The sequence below is a fragment of the Oncorhynchus tshawytscha genome, linkage group LG07 (assembly GCF_018296145.1).
Source record: "Oncorhynchus tshawytscha isolate Ot180627B linkage group LG07, Otsh_v2.0, whole genome shotgun sequence".
Classification (NCBI taxonomy): Eukaryota; Metazoa; Chordata; class Actinopteri; order Salmoniformes; family Salmonidae; genus Oncorhynchus; species Oncorhynchus tshawytscha.
The window spans coordinates 22,708,151-22,728,095 of NC_056435.1; the positions used below are offsets into that span (position 1 = coordinate 22,708,151).

The window sequence follows — 19,945 nt, forward strand, 5'->3', positions numbered from 1 at the left end:
ACACAGATAATTCATTTTTTTTTGTAAGATTAACAATACAAAACATACACGTACAAACGACAACATACAGACAGACGCACACAAACATCCACAACATCACCTCTGCCCAGACCCACCTGCTCACACCCCCATCTCCAGCGCCCGCATCACTCTCCGCCACATGGCCTTAAACTGCACCATTTTGTTTCTCTCCGTTGCACACACACTTCCAACATTTAGATAATAAAGCATTGACCTTTCCATTGTGTTAACGAAGGAGGATTAGTTGATTTCCAGTTTTTAAGGATACGTTTTTTCAAGATGATTGATGAGAAAAGTATCGTCCAACCCATCGGGTATCTCACTATGCACCCGCATATGCCATGTCTTGAAATATGCAGACAGATTAATTAAAACTACATTTACATTTTAATACTTATGACAGCCAACCTTCTAAACCCACCCATAACTTTTGGACTTTATAGCATTCAGAGAAGGTATGGATTATTAAGTCAGCGTTAGTTTTACACTTATGATATGACACTGATGTTGTGCTAAAGAATTTGTGAATTTTGTCTCTTGTTTAACACATTCTATGCATTAGTTTATACTGGATTAAAATCTCTACCGGATCCTTAAGAGGTTTTAAGAGTACATTTTAGTTAACTGTAATTTCTTAGTTATGTTCCAACATTCCCTCCATCTTGTGCCAATATCAGGTATTTTTAAGTCTTGGTTCCAATAGTTTCTATATTTTTCTAAGAGACTGTCAGTTGGATATGCATTCTTTAAGGTTTTGTATATTTTCCATATCATATGAGCATCCTTCTCTGACTCAAATAGGATTCCTTCAATTTTGCTCTGATGTCCAAAACATGTCAAATAGAAACCTTTTAAGTTGCATGTATGAAAATACATTGGTCAGAAGTTGTTAATGCTCTTAGCTTTATCCTTTGAAAATAGACACGCATGTTCATCCCCAGAATATTTTCACCATTCCTCTTTAGTGCATTTAACTACATTGCCTTCAGAAAGTATTCACACCCCTTGACTTTTTCCAGATTTTGTTGTATTACAGCCTGAATTTAAAAGGGACTCAATTCAAAATACCCCATAATGTCAAAGTGGGATAATGCTTTTCAATTTGTTTTACAATTTAATAAAAAATGAAAAGCTGAACTGTCTTGAGTCAATAAGTATTTAACCCCTTTGTTATGGCAAGCCTAAATAAGTTCAGGAGTAAGATATGCTTAACAAGTCACATAAGAAGTTGCATGGACTCACTCTGTGCCAAGAATAGTGTTTACCATGACTACCTCATCTCCGTACTCCACACACAAAAATCTGTAAGGTCGAGCAGTGAATTTCAAACACAGATTCAACCATAAAGACCAGGGAAGTTTCCCAATGCCTCGCAAAGAAGGGCACCTATTGGTTGATAGGTCAAAATGAATATCTCTTTGAGCCTGGTGAAGTTGTTAATTACACTTTGGATGGAGTATCACTTCACCCAGTCACTACAAAGATACAGGTGTCCTTCCTAACTAAGTTTCCAGAGAGGAAGGAGACCGCTCAGGGATTTCACCATGAGGCACCATGTGACTTTAAAACAATTACAGAGTTTAATGGCTGTAATAGGAGAAAAATGAGGATGGATCAACAACACTGTAGTTACTCCACAATACTAACCTAATTGACAGAGTGAAAAGAAGGAAGCTTGTACAGAATAAAATACTGTATTCCAAAACATGCATCCTGTTTGCAACCAGGCACTGAAGTAATACTGCATAAATGTGGCAAAGCAATTCACGTTTGGTCCTGAATACCAGTGTTGGAAAATGTACCCAATTGTCATACTTGAGTAACAGTAAAGATACCTGAATAGAAAATGACTCCAGTAAAAGTAACCCAGAAAAATACTACTTCAGTAAAAGTAAAAGTATTTGGTTTTAAATATACTTTAGTATAAAAAGTAAATGAAATTGCTAAAATATACTACCAACAGTATCAAAAGTAAAAGTATAAATCATTTCAAAATCCTTTTAATTAAGTCTATTGATGCACCCATGCGTCAATCTAAGTAACATAATAAAAAAATCCCCATAGAAATCTGTCAGTTTAAGATATCAGTTTTTTTGCATGGTCTGCGTCTCAATCGACCCCATCTACGGCGGGAGGTGGCAGAGTTACAGTGGTGTTTTGTTAGACCATGAGACATACCGAAAATTGGTCTTCTCACGAAAACATCTGCAGCGTCTGAACGGTTTGGCCTACAAACTCAATAAAGGGTTAAATATGTGTCATTATATATATATATATATATATATATATATATATATATATATATAATATATATATATATATATATATATATATATATATATATATATATATATATATATATATAGCTTTCTAATATCTCCTAGATATAGGACAGACACTTGTTTTACTGTCTCTGTTGCCATTTATGAATGTGTTATTCAATGATTTCTATGGGGTACAGTAGCAGTAAAAGCCAAATTCAATATTTTATCAAATAATATTTTACTATTTTTTATATACCTAAAGGGCTCCTAAAATTCCAAATGAAATGGCTAAATGATCCATGGTATGACCATCTTAAAATAATTGCATATGTTAGCTTAGTACCTACTACCATACCCCGTCCAAAGGTACTTACATTTTTTGTCTTGCCCACTCATCCTCTGAATGGCACACATACACAATCCATGTCTCAAGGCTTAAAAATCCTCCTTTAACCTGTCTCCTCCCCTTCATCTACACTGATTTGAAGATGATATAACAAGTGACATCAATAAGGGATCATAGCTCACCTGGATTCACCTGGTCAGTCTGTCATGGAAAGAGAAGGTGTTCTTAATGTTTTGTATACTCAGTGTATGTAAGTAAAAGCCCTGGGAGGTGAGTTGATACAATTCCAAGTCTGGAAGGTTAAAACCACCCTCAGACTTAAGAAGATGTCAAACTTTGCTTTTCATTCTATGAGTTTTATTTGCCCATATAAAGTATGTTATGACCAAGTATACTTTTTGAAAGAATGTCTTCAGTGAGCTAACTGGTATTACAGAGAATAAATCTAAAAACTTTGGGAGCCATGCCATTCTGAAGAGGTTTATTCAGGCTTTCATTTTGTTGAGTAATGGGATAAAGTTATCTTTATTTATACAACGGGTGAATCTAATTCTGGATGCTGATTGGTTAAAACCGCATTCCAGCCGGTGTCTATTGCACAAGTTACCACCGGCTAAAGCTATGATGTTGAAATGCTCCATCTGACAGCGCAATCCACTGTCTCATTTGCCCAGCCAGACAATTTATAAACTTGATCTACACTGTAAAAAGCATCTAGATATTATCTCCCATTTCCTTTAGATTAGCAATTAGTTTTCAGTAGCGAACATTTGTATAAACCTGGCTGGCTGTCTCTCTGACATTTGCAACATTGTTTCAGTATTGAAATTCGATCTCCAGCTGTCCTACCAAAAGACCAGCCGGCTTGGGTAGCAACCATAGATTTGTGTCAGGACTGTATCTTGTGGAAGGCTGAAATTGTATGAATTAATTCATTAACATAATTCTTATTTGAATATGTTGGTAACCCGTTGTATAAAAATGATAATGCCCTCAAAGTCAGTGTTTGGAGAATATATTGGCATGTTTTGACTTTGTCTCGAGCCTAACAAAACCCGTGCCAATATATCCTCCAATCACAGGCTTTTTGGCCATTATCACTTAAATGTTTGTTGTTTGTTGTCACTTATTAAGCATCCTAACTATTTGATATTTTTTGTGGTCCACTTAAAGAATTGTTGTAGATAATGAGTTATTCTTTTTCCTATTGCCATTATGTCCTGGGTTTTTTTCACGTTCATTTAATATCCTGATATTTTAGAGTACTCTGAAAATATTTTTAGCAAGGGGGGCATTGAGTTTCAATACGGTTAGTTTATATTCATGTTTACCAATACTGATACCTGTTACGTTTGGGTCATGTCTAATTATTTCTGTAAACGGTGTAATTGCCAGTGCAAACTAAACAGCTGATTCAAATGACCATCTCATCATCAATCTTTGATTATATAAATCTGCTGTGTAGTGCTGGGGCAAAAACCAAAATGTGCACCGAGTTTGGGAACCCATGAATTCTGAGGTGTTGTGATGTTTCCCACTCCCCACCAGATGGTGATGTACTCTAATTCACAGTAATGTTGTTATAGCTGTAGCTACTAGCTACCCAGATGGGGGTTTCCCTTCTCAGCTGAACAGGCTAGGGAAGCCTAGCTGGAACGTTCCAAATACATTTCAATGTGTTCTTTACTCCCTTTTCTCTCTCACTCTCTTTCTGGATTCAGAACTTTTCTCCACTCACACACACACACACTCTCTCTTTCTCACTCACGCTCCCCCTCTGTCTTTCTTTCTCTCTCCCTATATTCCTCTCCTGCAGAGCAGACTTCATTCATCCCTGTACCTTCTAAGTCTCCCTTTCAGCTCTCTAATTCTTTCTCCGCACTGTGTATTCCTCCTCCTCCTCCTCCTCCCGCTTTCTCTCCCCCTTTCTCTCTCCCTCTTTCTTACTCTCGATTTCTGGTAGAAGTAAATTAAGCTTTTCTTTCACGCTTTCTCTCTCTCCACCTCCCTCTGATTTTTCTCCCTCTGTTTCTCTCTGCCTCCCTGTCCCCCTTTTCTCTCTCTTTCTCACATCTTACTCTCTCTTTTCTCTCACTCTCTCTCCCTCCCTCCCTTACTTTCTCTCCCTCTATCCCTCTCTTCCTCTTACCCGCTATCAGAGTAACCTGAGCAGGGTACGGTAGGGTGGGAGGGAGGGAGGGCAGTCATGCAGAGCTCAGCGGGGCCTGGCCGGCCTGTAATTAGCAGCTGAGAGAGAGCGAGAGAGAGGCTCTCTATCTCCAAAACAATTGCAGCTTAGGCTTTTAGCTACTCAGAGAATGCCGTCTGTCTGTGAGTAGAATAAAGAGATTTGAGCCCCTGGACTAGACGAGTCGTCAGATTGTTTTACAGTACGTATGGAGGAACGAGAGTGAATCATTCATATCTGTCTGTTTGTTGGTGTCTTTACAGTCTCTTGTGTGATAAATGTTACAATAACATAATATCACAGTAAGAAGCTGGCCAGTGCACCAGATTTGATTTAAAGTTCAGGGATTATGATAGAAAAGTGTTGATAGTTTTAGGTTAGACTGGTTAGACTAAGGACAAGGAGGAATAGTGGTCGTTGTTGTTGTTGTGTTGTCTTACCCTCTGGATGGGATAGAAAGGACAATTATTGACTTCATTCATTAACTTTTTGTTTTTATTTGGTGTTTTGTCTTGTATGCTTGTTCTTATTTTCTGTCTTTCGATTCTCTGTTTATGCATTTTTTTTGTATACACACCAAAATCAAAAGTTGGTTACAAAATATATCTTACCCTCTAGGCGGCTGGTTGGGTGTAGACTCATAATGATACAGCCCCTGATGTGGCTGCATGTCCACTGGCATTGGGGCTCTGTCCTCTGCTCAGTATTCTGTTCTGTGACGGAACAGGACAGCCAGCCAGCAGCCTTACGCCCTGAGGGAGCGACAACGAGAACCACCGTTAGGAGACGTAAACACAATAATAACTTTTAGAACTTAGAACCACCGTTAGGGAACACAATGACAGAAAACCAACATTTGAACTTAGAACCTAGAACTATAACCACCGGGTGGATCCGCAGCCATCTAACGACTTCTTGAAATGTGTCTTAGGCTAACGATAGCATTGTTCTGGAAAACACATGCAGAACTGAAATATGAATGAGTAGAAACACACACACACACACACACACACACACACACACACACACACACCATTGTACTTTTTATTCACAACCACCCTGTCATAGACACACTCTCTTGTAGACACATGCTGAATCACAAACACACTTGTCTTGCCTGTACACGAGGCACAGAGTGTCTAAATGAGCTTTTTCTGATGCCACCCAAAGTGTTTGCGTGGTAATGAAGTCCTGTGATCCTACTGTTGACATGCCTGGACAGGCTATGAGAGATTAGCCTGTCTTTAGGGACACAAACAATGATTTACTGCATTAAGCTCTCGCCACACTGCCAATCTCTCTCTGTCTGTCTCCAAACCGAAGACACGCGCCAAAAGAGACATGCTGCAGTATACAGAGCCAATGAACTGTCTCTGTGTCCCCAAACTGAAGAGGAATGCCACAATGGAGCCTTACCAGAAATCAAGAGATCAACAGGCATGTTTTGGGCACTGTGCGCGTGCGTGTGTGTGCGTGTGCGTAGAATTGTATGTGGGCAATTAGCCTCAGAAAGCTAGTGAGCACCTGCTCATTACAACCACCCACATCACTCCAGGTACTATTACTATTATTGCTGTAGGCTCTGGTAGGCACTTAACACAGCAATTAGTACAACATATTACAGTACACACAGAGTAGACATCAAACACAGTCAGCCAACAGAGAACTTCAGGACATTAGGAACTGCCATCCATCATAAGACAGCCCATTATCAGCCTCAAAAATGTATCCTGTTATGTTTTAGGTATCAACGGATTGATGCTTATGTCAACTAGCCATGCTCCCAGCAAGCTTTGTGGTGCGAATGGTAAAAGATGAGCATCAACCAATTGAAGCTTATTATCAATATATTTGCAGTCAATGGGAAAGGACGAGTGTCAATCTATTGACGCTTATGTCAATACATTGTTCTGGGGGAGACGCTTTAGACCCAAACTGTTACAGACCTATATCCATCCTGCCCTGCCTTCCTTTCTTTCTGCCCTGTGTTCCTTGTTCTTCATGATGCACTCTGCGCTTTTAACGGACCTCTGAGACTATCACAGTGCAGGTGCATTTATACGGAGACTTGATTACACACAGGTGGATTGTATTTATCATCATTAGTCATTTAGGTCAACATTGGATCATTCAGAGATCCTCACTGAACTTCTGGAGAGAGTTTGCTGCACTGAAAGTAAAGGGGCTGAATAATTTTGCACGCCCAATTTTTCAGTTTTTGATTTGTTAAAAAAGCTTGAAATATCCAATAAATGTCGTTCCACTTCATGATTGTGTCCCACTTGTTGTTGATTCTTCACAAAAAATACAGTTTTATATCTTTATGTTTGAAGCCTGAAATGTGGCAAAAGGTCGCAAAGTTCAAGGGGGCCGAATACTTTCGCAAGGCACTGTAAATGCATTCCTCTCAGTACCCTAACTACTGTACATGCAGTATGAGGACACCGAGGTCCGAACCTACGTAATAATTAATTTTTTAAATAAAATATAATTATACAAATATATATTTTTAAAACAATAAAGAAAATTAATTATGTGTCAACATCTGAATATAGCTCAAATCATTGATCAAAGCTCAGAATGCTTATATTCTTGATTTGTTTGAGTCCCCGGATTTGCCCTTTTAGCAACACATTAACCACTTCTCAAACGGCGCCAAACTACGCCTTCTCGCGGCATAGTCCGACGGCCTGAGATGTGAAATGAACTACCCCAGGTCGGAGTAGGCTCCAATAAGCAACTAGAGACGTTGATGACTGTGTTTTTGTGAGATGCCGGACAAAAGGCCATTTTAAAACCGCCCTGCGACTTCTGCCATGTCTATAGACATCCCAAAAAACTAAAAACCTTCTTTCAGAGACTGAGTGCACAACTGGTGGCTAGCAGTAAAATTGAAGGGCTCTGGCTAGTTTTACTTAGCCAGCTAGGAGGATGAAGTAAGAAGCTAACGTTAAATGGAGCCTACCTCAGCAGGAGCAAAAAATAGGCTACCAAGTTCTTATAATAACTGCTTTACAGAGAGTAGGCTACTGAGACAGACAGTGATGTGGTAAGCTGAGGCAGGCAGCGATGCATGCAAGAGGAAGCAGAGGAGACAATCAAAGAGAGAGGTTAGTACATTGGTTCCTGAACTTGGGGTCGGGGCCCTAAGAAAATCTGTACTAATCTTATCAAACAAATTAGGAACTTTATAAAAAATAAGATATGTTTCAATATGAACATCTCAACATGGCCTGTCTTCCATAATGCCCTAGGCCTACATTAAAATGCAATCCAAGTGTAATACGTTTTGTTTATATCTGTGGTTGTTTGTCATATCTCGATCACCCTCTAGATTTTTTTGTTTTCCCCATTAACCACCTTTTTTTTACCACTACATCACTGATATTAATACAGAATCGTAAATAATATTTGAATAATTCACGTGACTGTCATGATCTGTGTGCTTCATTGATGTCTGTTTGTTCGGAGCTTGATTAGTAATGCCTAGGAATACACATGTGAACGCTATATAATTTAAGAAAAGAGATATCTATGTAAAGAGTTGATTTCATGCAATTCATCATTACAACTGACTGAACAGTCGCTGATGCTACGTATCAGTGTGAATGATTTCCCATATTTCCCCCATTTCAGGGGTATAACATTGCAATTGTATAGCTAATAGGCTATGTGTTTGTAGATGGACTGATGTGAATGAACCTACAGCAGTCAAGGTGATAATGGATGGGGTCGTTTTTGCTTTTTGCTGTTCTCCAAACAGCATTTTAGCGTGTTTTTTTTTATTATATAAAGGACAATTCCTGGGGACACACTCTTCCGGACCACACTAAAACTCAAACCTTGGTTACAGCCCTGATTCTACTACCCAAGAATGGTTAAGTGCCCTTTATTGGTTCTAATAGCCGACCAAACAGCTCGCTGCATGCAGGCTCTTAGCAAACTTTTGAAAATAATTGTTTGACCAGATACAATGCTATTTCTCTGTGAACAAATGACATTAAATTGCAAATGAACAACAGACTTTCAGCATCTTTGTAGAGAAGGGCACTCAACATGTACTGCGCTGACACAAATTACTGATAATTGGCAGAAAGAAATCGATAAAAAGAAAATTGTGGGATTGCAGCCTTTGATATCATTGACCATAATCTGTTATTGGAAAAACGTATGTGTTATAACTTTACATCCTCTACCATATCATGGGTTGAGAGGGTCTTCTTTAATTGAAGCTTATCAAACGTAAAGCATGCAAAGTGTGGTATTCTGTTCTCTATTTTTACTAATGATTTTACCACTAGCCTTAAACAAAGCCTCTGTATCTATGTACACTGATGATTCAACATGATACACAGCAGCAACCACAGCTATTGAAATCACTGCAACCCTAAAACAAAGAGTTGCAGTCAGTTTTGGAATGGGTGGCTAGTAATAAACTAGTCCTGAACTAGAACTAAAAGCATTGCATTTGGTTAAAATCATTCCCTAAGTTCTAGACCTCAGCTGAATCTGGTAATGAATGATGTGGCTGTTGAGCAAGTTGAGGAAACTAACATTCTTGGTGTTACATTAGATTGTAAATTGTCATGGTCAAGGCATATTGATACAATTGTTGTAAAGATGGGAAGAGGTCTGTTTGTGATAAAGATGCTCTGCTTTTTTAACACCATATTCGACCAAACAAGTCCTGCAGGCTCTGGTTTTTATCACATCTTGACTATTGCCCGGTTATATGGTCAGGAGCTGCAAATAAGAGCATAGAAAATCTGCTGCTGACCCAGAACAGAGCAACACATCTTGCCTTTCACTGTAAACAGATGGCTAATATCAACAAGATGCATGCCAGTTCCACATTTGCAGTTTCAAAATCTCACTTTCACATGTGGAATTGCAAGTTCACGTTTGACAAACATTAACATTTGAAAATCACAATTCTCACATGCGGAATTGCATTTTAACTTGTGGGGGGGGTGAGAGAGCGTTATTCTCATCACATGTGAAAAGTTGGTGTTAACATGTGGAAACATTGCTACTGCAACATGTGCATGCAAATCCAGTAATGCCATTTTGTAAAAATGGTTACTTAGCCTACCCGAGTATAATAATTAGTGTATTCAAAAATAATGATTTCTTATTTCTGAGCCATCCACTCCTATATTACTGTAGTCCTCCACGGTGTTGCATTGATATGCATGTACTTTATACTTAGTGGTACTGCTAGGGGGAGGCATTCGGAGTGTTACTTCTGCAGGCGCGGGCCTCTCTTCTTTGTGCATTTGTCCCATGATCGTTGGAAGAAGCCCAGTGAAAAGAAGAGAGAAGTTGTCAATCTCTCCATGTCTCCTCATATTTTTTTATGCTGTTTTCCGGGTTTGTATGCACGGTTACGTTTTCAAAAATCCAGAGATAACATGTTTAGCAAAACTGTGTTGAGTTTTCTGGTCATTTCGGTGTATGTGTGATAGCTAGCCTTCCATTTTGTCCTAGCTAGCTATTTTTAGCTTCTGTTATTGTTAGCTGTCCATTTTGTTTTTTGCTCCATTTAACACACAGGCCTAAAAGGGATTTTAAATGTATTTGAAAATGTGGGAAAGTGTTTGCACCTGGAATGAATGTGAACGGATACTTTTATATAATATATACTGCTAACAACAACAATGCAATGTCAAAACAAATTGCAAAAGCTTTATCAATTCACCTGATTTTGCACTACTTTGGACCAAATCAAGACGTCAATATTCTTCAATTTCAGCAAATTCTGCATTTGTTAAATAAGAAATAAAATGTGTGATTAATCGTGCCTTGATTATGTATTTATTTTTTTACATTTGACAGCCCTACTTCGAATTGAACAGTCAATATTCTGAGATTGAGACAAATGATAATAAATATACATTGGGAGAGAAACCCAGTGTCAGCCTTCTTGGTTTAATTGGCTTCTCCCTTGGGAGACTTGGGTTCTAATCCTGCTGGTCACAAAAGCACACATATGAAACTGAGAGTATCACATGTGGAATGTTGGGAAATCACATGTCTGAGTCATGTGAAAAGCCATGGGAAACTGCACACGTGTCTGAAAACTACATGTATTTTTCATGTTTCATTTTGTAAAGGTATTTAGCATATGTCTACGCCAGAGAGTGTGTGTATGACAGGGTGGGGTTGTGAATGAAATCTCAATGGTTGTGCATGTGTGTGTGTGTGTGTGTCAGAGTATGTGACAGAAAATTGTGTTACAGTGGGACAACTTGCCTGTATATAGAGGAGTTAAGATCTATAGAGAAGTGTGTGTGGCATAATCATTTGGTGGGTGCTCATATTTGACCTATGTTTTTTTGCATATGCCTACTCCCCCTGAGACACCCTTCAGAGAGTGGGGTTATGGCCAGGGTCAGCCATTATCAACAGCAACCCTGGAGCAATTACAGTTAAGTGCAGCTCGGGGATTCAAACTAGCAACCTTTGGGTGACTGGCCCAACACTCTAACCACTAGGCTACCTGCCACCTTATGTGTGCACACACGCATGTCCATGTGCGTGTGTGTGATGGCATATTTCTCTGGAGAGAGGTAGGTGGTGGGCCGTAGCAAGCTATCTGCTTTAGATGATCGATCTCTGTCGCGAGGGGATCTGTTTTTTTACATATTGTGTATATTTATTTATTTAAAACACATTTCCGTTTGTTGACAAAGTCAACTCTTTATTTCAAATTATTATTTCAAAATACTTTTATGGTCGCTAGAAAAACAGTACACAAGTTTTGATTGGTTTACAATCTCTGCTGGTCAAGTCTGCCAATCACGTTATCCGCATCTAAGATAGTAGACAGCTGGTGACATCTCAACTTAGAACACAGCAACCTTGGTAATGTAGCTAGCTAGCAGGAACAGATCGCTTTATCACTAGCTAACATGTCATATATACCTGTACATGACCATCTGATCATTTATCACTCCAGTGTTAATCTGTAAAATTCTAATTATTCGCCTACCTCCTCAAGCCTTTTGCACACAATGTATATAGACTCTTTTTTTTTCTCTTTCTACTGTGTTATTGACTTGTTAATTGTTTACTCCATGTGTAACTCTGTGTTGTCTGTTCACACTGCTATGCTTTATCTTGGCCAGGTCGCAGTTGCAAATGAGAACTTGTTCTCAACTAGCCTACCTGGTTAAATAAAGGTGAAATAAATACAAAAAAAAAAAAAAAAATTCTGGGACAAGGAGTGTTTTAGCTGTCAGTTTATTACAATTTACAATTTATTACAACTACAAAATCTATTGGACAAGTAGTGTAAATCTAATACAGTCATCAAGGCAGGACCCACTAATTTCATTCATACTGACAAATAAAAAATGCCACATTATCCCTGTCAATATTTGGAGAAGGATGATTGCAGAGCACCCTCCCTCAGACTGTTGGGATGTTCATTTTCTAGCTCATAAACACATTCCATTGCTGTGATGATTTATTTATTCATTCTTGTCTCTCACTTTTGTCTCACATGATCTATTCAGCTCTCCTGTATCCAGCTCCCAGAGATCAGCCAAGTTACAATACTCCCTCCTTTCAAAGAGCGCGTCCTCGCGCTAGCTTGCGGCTCTACGTCTTACAGGAACGCGCTCACCGGCCAAGCACACGCACTGTCGTAGATGGGAGGTCCGATCCCACTTCTGACACCAATGTAATGAAACAGCAGGGAGCAGGTCTCGAACCCTCGACCTTTGAGCCCAAGGTCCGGTGCGCTATCGACTGTGCCGCAAAAGCATGCTCGTGCGGCAGGGTCGACTTCCGTGCTTATAAACCCAGGGTCGTTACAATATATAGAATCAGGCTATTGGCTGCCTTCATCATGAGGGGTAAGTACGAGAGTTCTGATTGGTTCCAAGTTCAGTATTTCGTCAAATTCGCCTGAGCGGCAGAGTGTTGAAATCTACTTGTTATGTGAAAATGTTCAGGGATTGAAGGTGCCAACTATTTTGTTGTCATCTTAAGAATGTTTTAATGTTACAGTGTATTCGGAAAGTATTCAGAACCCTTGGCTTTTTCTACATTTTGTTACGTTACAGCCTTGGTCTAAAATGTATCAAATAATTTTCCCCCACATCAATCTACACTCAAATACCCCATATTGACAAAGCAAAATCAGGTTTGTAGAATTTTTTGCAAATGTATTAAAGATTTTTTTTTTTAATGAAAGATAACATTTACATAAGTATTCAGACCCTTTGCTATGAGATTTGAAATTGAGCTCGGGTGCATCCTGTTTCCATTGATCATTCTTGAGATGTTTCTACAACTTGATTGGAGTCCACCTCTGGTAAAGTCAATTGATTGGACATGATTTGGAAAGGCACACACCTGCCTACATAAGGTCCCACAGTTGACAGTGCATGTCAGAGCAGAAACCAAGCCATGAGTTGGAAGGAATTGACAAGGGTAAGATAATTGACTAGGGTTGACATATTGGTTATGATTAAGAGTGAATGCATTTCCATCTCACAAAATTAGAGGCATGACGCAATATATAGTTAGAATTCCAAACATACAGTAAATTACACTTATTGGCTAACCAGCAAGCTAGCTAGCTAAGTTTACTAACAATAAATAATAATACAACAATTTACTGTTGTAAATCTCTAAAACTCATGATCTGGTTTTGCTAGAAAAATATTTGCCTAAGCATGCCTGAGACATATAGCTAGGTACTGTCTGGCTACCTAGGTACATGTTCACTGCCTGGCCACTGTGCAAAAGTTGAGGGCTATGCCTCTATCAGCCACTTATTGTTCTAAATGTAATTGCTGTGCATGTGCACATGTATGCATGTTCAACTAGCCTACCCTAATGTTGATGTTATGTTGGCCCAGTTCCTCTGTATTTCAAACTGTACAATAGTGTAATTTATTTTATTTTTTGTCTGTGTTGCATGGGCTTCTTCCTGGAGCTGATTCTAGGTACAGAAACAGAATTCCTTTGCCTGCGTGTGTCATTGGAGCAGAACAGTATCCTGTGATCTGTATCCCTCTCAATGGACTGGACATTATGCTGGATTTCAAGCAGAAGATGACTCAAGAGGAGCTGAATGGCAGTTTGATCACGACCACACCTCTCCCGTCATTTGTTGATCAGCAGATGTCTGCACTTTTTTACCTCAGACACGCTCACACACGACACAGCAGCTGTTGCTAAGTCACACAGCTGTACAACTATTCCCTGAACTTTACTGCACTTGTCGTACTGTACGTGTCTTTGAATGGCAATTTCATCATGACCACTTTACTACACAGGAGACATACTCGGACACACTGAAATGCACTACACTGTTCATCTTGTAGTTTTTTGTATGTTACTTTTACCACACAACATTCTTGTTGAATACCCAATTCTCTTTTTGAGTTAGCATTAGTGTACATTCCCCTTGACAAATGAATATTATTTGGATACATCTAAATGTCTAGCATCTGTTTGATGCTACAGAGCCCTGCACAGTTTATATACACTGAGTGTATAAGACAATAAGAACAAGGATGGACTCTACAAGGTGTCGCAGGCGTTCCACAGGGATGCTGGCCCATGTTGACTCCAATGGATGTCCTTTGGGGGGTGGCCCATTCTTGATACACATGGGAAACTGTTGAGGGTGAAAAACCCAGCAGCGCTGCAGTTCTTGAAACAAACCGTTACGCCTGGCACCTACTACCACACCCCGTTCAAAGGCACTTCAATCTTATGTCTTGCCCATTCACCCTCAGAATAGCACACAATGTCCCACCTGTCTCAAGGCTTTAAAATCCTTCTTTAACCTGTCTAGTCCCCTTCATCTACACTGATTGAAGTGGATTTAACAAGTGACATCAGTAAGGGATCATAGCTTTCACCTGAATTCATGGATAGAGCAGGTGTTCATAATGTTTTATACACTCAGAGTAAATATCTTCTGTGAATCTATACAGGAAGACATATTTAGAAGATTAATAAAAAGCCAGGCCAAACACATTTTTGGTTTCGCTTTCATTTCCATTTAAAAATCCCAGGAGCCAATACAATACTTTCAGCTGTAGGTTGCATACTTCTTGTTCTGCCTGGTTCAGCTTAGTTACCTTATTCTAGTTCTCTAGTAGGAGAACATTGCCAAATCGGGCTGAACTAGAATAATGCAACCTACAGAATGAAGGAGAAAATATCCTGTAGGATTCTGGTACTGTAGTGGTTCCCATCCTGTAGTAGGGAACTGGCATTAGACGGTTAGGTCTGTTAATCAGATAATGAATCAAAACATTTTTATCACAGTTTGTAAAAAGCTATAGATGTTCAAAGTGAGACCTTTCTCTGTACAAAAATCAATCAACATTTTCAAATACAAAGGAATAGCATGATTTACAAACAGTATCGGTTACAGAGTCCCTGCTGCAAAGAAACATGTCACTGCAAGCTAGCTAATGTTGGTCAAAGATAGAACTAACAAACATGTGTATGTTACTCTGCTAAAGGTCTAGAAGTGACTACCATAGCATAAGCTAAATTGATGGACACTGTATCTAAAATATATATGATTTAGCTGATGGCTTTCAGAAGTCAGTTAAGAACGCAAGTTACATTCTTATTTTCAATGATGGCCTAGGAACGGTGGGTTAACTGTCTTGTTCAGTGGCAGAACAACAGATTTTTACCTTGTCAGCTCCGGGATTCAATCTTGCAACCTTACAGTTAACTAGTCCAACGCGCTAACCACCTGCCCCTCATTGCACTCCATGAGGAGCCTGCCTGTTACGCGAATGCAGTAAGAAGCCACGGTAAGTTGCTAGCTAGCATTAAACGTATCTTATAAAAAACAATCAATCAATCATAATCACTAGTTAACTACACATGGTTGATGATATTACTAGTTTATCTAGCGTGTCCTGCGTTGCATATAATCGATGCAACGCAGGGGGATGGTTTAACAAAAGCGCATTTGCGAAAAAAATCACAATCGTTCCCTGACTGTACCTAACCATAAACACCATACACATATACACATACACATATATTTTTATACTTGCATATTTAGCTAAAAGAAATCCAGGTTAGCAGGCAATATTAACCTCTTGAGCTTATGGCTCAATACTGCCCCCGTTGGAGGAAGTGCGTGCCCATAGTAAACTGAAAATATTTTTTTCCAAAATTGCTAATATATGCATATAATAATAATTATTGAATAGAAAACACTCTAAAGTTTCTAAAACCGTTTAAATTATGTCTGTATGTAAAGCAGAACTCTCAGGGCAGCCTTTCTCCCAAACTCTCTCTTGTCAAGAGAAAAGTTGGGTCAACTTTGACGTCATCGCCCCCACCCTTCCCAGGCAGCTACCGATCTGGGAACAGTATGTATTTGTTCAGCGCGATGTCTGCTTTCAATTGGCACGTTCATTGTTTGAATTTCGCGCTCCTCATCCTTTGGCGGGCGAAATGCCCGGTTCACTCTCACATACATGCACTCTATTGCGCGCGGCCGATTTGGGGAACGTTCTTTTCCAATAGACACCAGTTGAAGCCGGTTCGTTTGTTCGCGATGATCATTGTTTTACATGATAAAAACATCATTTTGCTCGATTCTGCACTTAGTTTGACCAGTTTAGTCAACATATAATATGTAATTTTGAAGTTTGATTGCGCAAGAGTGCGGGACCAGAAGGAGCAGAAGTTATTTTGGGTGCATTTCAGCTGAAGCTGTTAGCATATGCTAATACAAAGACGCACAACTTGAAACCAAACGATGTATTGGGTAAGTATGACTCCTTCTACGTCTTCTGATCGAAGAACATCAAAGGTAAGGGAATATTTATGTGGTTATTTTGGGTTTCTGTGGACTCCAAACGTAGAGGGGACACTGCTAATATCTGAGCCGACTCATAGCATAGACTAGTGAACGAATTCTGTAACGTTAAAAATAAATGTAACACAGCGGTTGTATTAAGAAGAAGTGTATCTTTGTAACTATATGTAGAACATGTATATTTAGTCATGTTTATTGCTTGTTATCTGACGTTATCTGTCCGAGCTATCATAATTTCTCCGGACATTTTGAGTAGCATTTTTGAAATGTCGTCATTGTAAACAGAGATTTATGGATATTAATGGCATATTATTGAAAAAAAAAAAATGTACTGTGTAACATGTAATATTACTGTCATCTGATGAAGATTTTCAAAAGGTTAGTGAATTATTTATTTTTTAATCCTACTTTTAAATTTTATATTTTCTGGGACAAAATGGCCGCCGCTTGCATTTTGTTTCGGTGGTGGTCTAATATAAATGTGTGCTATGTTTTCGCCGTAAAACATTTTAGAAATCTGACTTGCTGGGTAGATGAACAAGGTGTTTATCTTTCATTTGAGCTATTGGACTTGTGTAGGTGTGGAGGTTAAATATGTCTAAGAATATTTTTTCACATTTTGCGTTATGCTAATGAGCTTGAGCCGTAGTCACGATCCCGGATCCGGGATGGGTAGCATCAAGAGGTTAACCAGGTGAAATTGTGTCACTTCTCTTGCGTTCATTGCACGCAGAGTCAGGGTATATGCAGCAGTTTGGGCAGCCTGGCTCGTTGCGAACTAATTTGCCATAATTTTATATAATTATGACATAACATTTGAAGGTTGCGCAATGTAACAGGAATATTTACACTTAGGGATGCCATCCGTTAGATAAAATACGGAACGGTTCCGTATTTCACTGAAATAATAAACGTTTTGTTTTCGAAATTATAGTTTCCGGGTTTTGACCATATTAATGACCAAAGGCTCATATTTCTGTGTGTTATTATTTTATAATTAAGTCTATGATTTGATATTTGATAGAGCAGTCTGACTGAGCGGTGGTGGGCAACAGCAGACTCGTAAACATTCATTCAAATAGCACTTTCGTGCGTTTAGCCAGCAGCCCTTCGCTGTGCTTCAAGCATTGAGCTGTTTGACTTCAAGCCTATCAACTCCCGAGATTAGGCTGGTGTAACCGATGTGAAATGGCTAGCTAGTTAGCGGGGCGCGAGCTAATAGCGTTTCAAACGTCACTCGCTCTGAGACTTGAAGTAGTTGTTCCCCGCAGATTTTGTGGAGCGATGGGTAACGCTGCTTCGAGGGTGGCTGTTGTCGATGTGTTCCTGGTTCGAGCCCAGGTAGGAGCGAGGAGAGGGACGGAAGCTATTTTTTAAATATTTTTTTATTTCACCTTTATTTAACCAGGTAGGCCAGTTGAGAACAAGTTCTCATTTGCAACTGCGACCTGGCCAAGATAAAGCATAGCAGTGTGAGCAGACAACACAGAGTTACACATGGAATAAACAATTAACAAGTCAATAACACAGTAGAAAACAAAGGGGGGAGTCTATATACAATGTGTGCAAAAGGCATGAGGAGGTAGGCGAATAATTACAATTTTGCAGATTAACACTGGAGTGATAAATGATCAGATGGTCATGTACAGGTAGAGATATTGGTGTGCAAAAGAGCAAGTAAATAAATAAAAACAGTATGGGGATGAGGTAGGTGAAAATGGGTGGGCTATTTACCAATAGACTATGTACAGCAGCAGCGATCGGTTAGCTGCTCAGATAGCTGATGTTTGAAGTTGGTGAGGGAGATAAAAGTCTCCAACTTCAGCGATTTTTGCAATTCGTTCCAGTCACAGGCAGCAGAGTACTGGAACGAAAGGCGGCCAAATGAGGTGTTGGCTTTAGGGATGATCAGTGAGATACACCTGCTGGAGCGCGTGCTACGGATGGGTGTTGCCATCGTGACCAGTGAACTGAGATAAGGCAGAGCTTTACCTAGCATGGACTTGTAGATGACCTGGAGCCAGTGGGTCTGGCGACGAATATGTAATGAGGGCCAGCCGACTAGAGCATACAGGTCGCAGTGGTGGGTGGTATAAGGTGCTTTAGTGACAAAACGGATGGCACTGTGATAGACCCATCCAGTTTGCTGAGTAGAGTGTTGGAAGCCATTTTGTAGATGACATCGCCGAAGTCGAGGATCGGAAGGATAGTCAGTTTTACTAGGGTAAGCTTGGCGGCGTGACTGAAGGAGGCTTTGTTGCGGAATAGAAAGCCGACTCTTGATTTGATTTTCGATTGGAGATGTTTGATATGAGTCTGGAAGGAGAGTTTGCAGTCTAGCCAGACACCTAGGTACTTATAGATGTCCACATATTCAAGGTCGGAACCATCCAGGGTGGTGATGCTAGTCGGGCATGCGGGTGCAGGCAGCGATCGGTTGAAAAGCATGCATTTGGTTTTACTAGCGTTTAAGAGCAGTTGGAGGCCACGGAAGGAGTGTTGTATGGCATTGAAGCTTGTTTGGAGGTTAGATAGCACAGTGTCCAATGACGGGCCGAAAGTATATAGAATGGTGTCGTCTGCGTAGAGGTGGATCAGGGAATCGCCCGCAGCAAGAGCAACATCATTGATATATACAGAGAAAAGAGTCGGCCCGAGAATTGAACCCTGTGGCACCCCCATAGAGACTGCCAGAGGACCGGACAGCATGCCCTCCGATTTGACACACTGAACTCTGTCTGCAAAGTAATTGGTGAACCAGGCAAGGCAGTCATCCGAAAAACCGAGGCTACTGAGTCTGCCGATAAGAATATGGTGATTGACAGAGTCGAAAGCCTTGGCAAGGTCAATGAAGACGGCTGCACAGTACTGTCTTTTATCGATGGCGGTTATGATATCGTTTAGTACCTTGAGTGTTGCTGAGGTGCACCCGTGACCGGCTCGGAAACCAGATTGCACAGCGGAGAAGGTACGGTGGGATTCGAGATGGTCAGTGACCTGTTTGTTGACTTGGCTTTCGAAGACCTTAGATAGGCAGGGCAGGATGGATATAGGTCTGTAACAGTTTGGGTCCAGGGTGTCTCCCCCTTTGAAGAGGGGGATGACTGCGGCAGCTTTCCAATCCTTGGGGATCTCAGATGATATGAAAGAGAGGTTGAACAGGCTGGTAATAGGGGTTGCGACAATGGCGGCGGAAAGTTTCAGAAATAGGGGGTCCAGATTGTCAAGCCCAGCTGATTTGTACGGGTCCAGGTTTTGCAGCTCTTTCAGAACATCTGCTATCTGGATTTGGGTAAAGGAGAACCTGG

General features: G+C 40.0%; 1 protein-coding gene across 2 annotated transcripts in view; it reads right to left on the bottom strand.

Annotated features, from left to right (window-relative positions):
* The window catches only part of gli1 (GLI family zinc finger 1), a 121,045-nt gene that overhangs the window by 42,189 nt on the left and 58,911 nt on the right, over window positions 1–19,945 (bottom strand). For both annotated transcript variants that reach the window (XM_042324183.1, XM_024426426.2), the window contains exon 2: window positions 5,431–5,571. In XM_042324183.1, coding sequence (XP_042180117.1) covers window positions 5,431–5,501 — 71 coding nt within the window. In that variant the 5' untranslated portion in view covers window positions 5,502–5,571. The remainder of the gene's footprint in view (window positions 1–5,430; window positions 5,572–19,945) is intronic.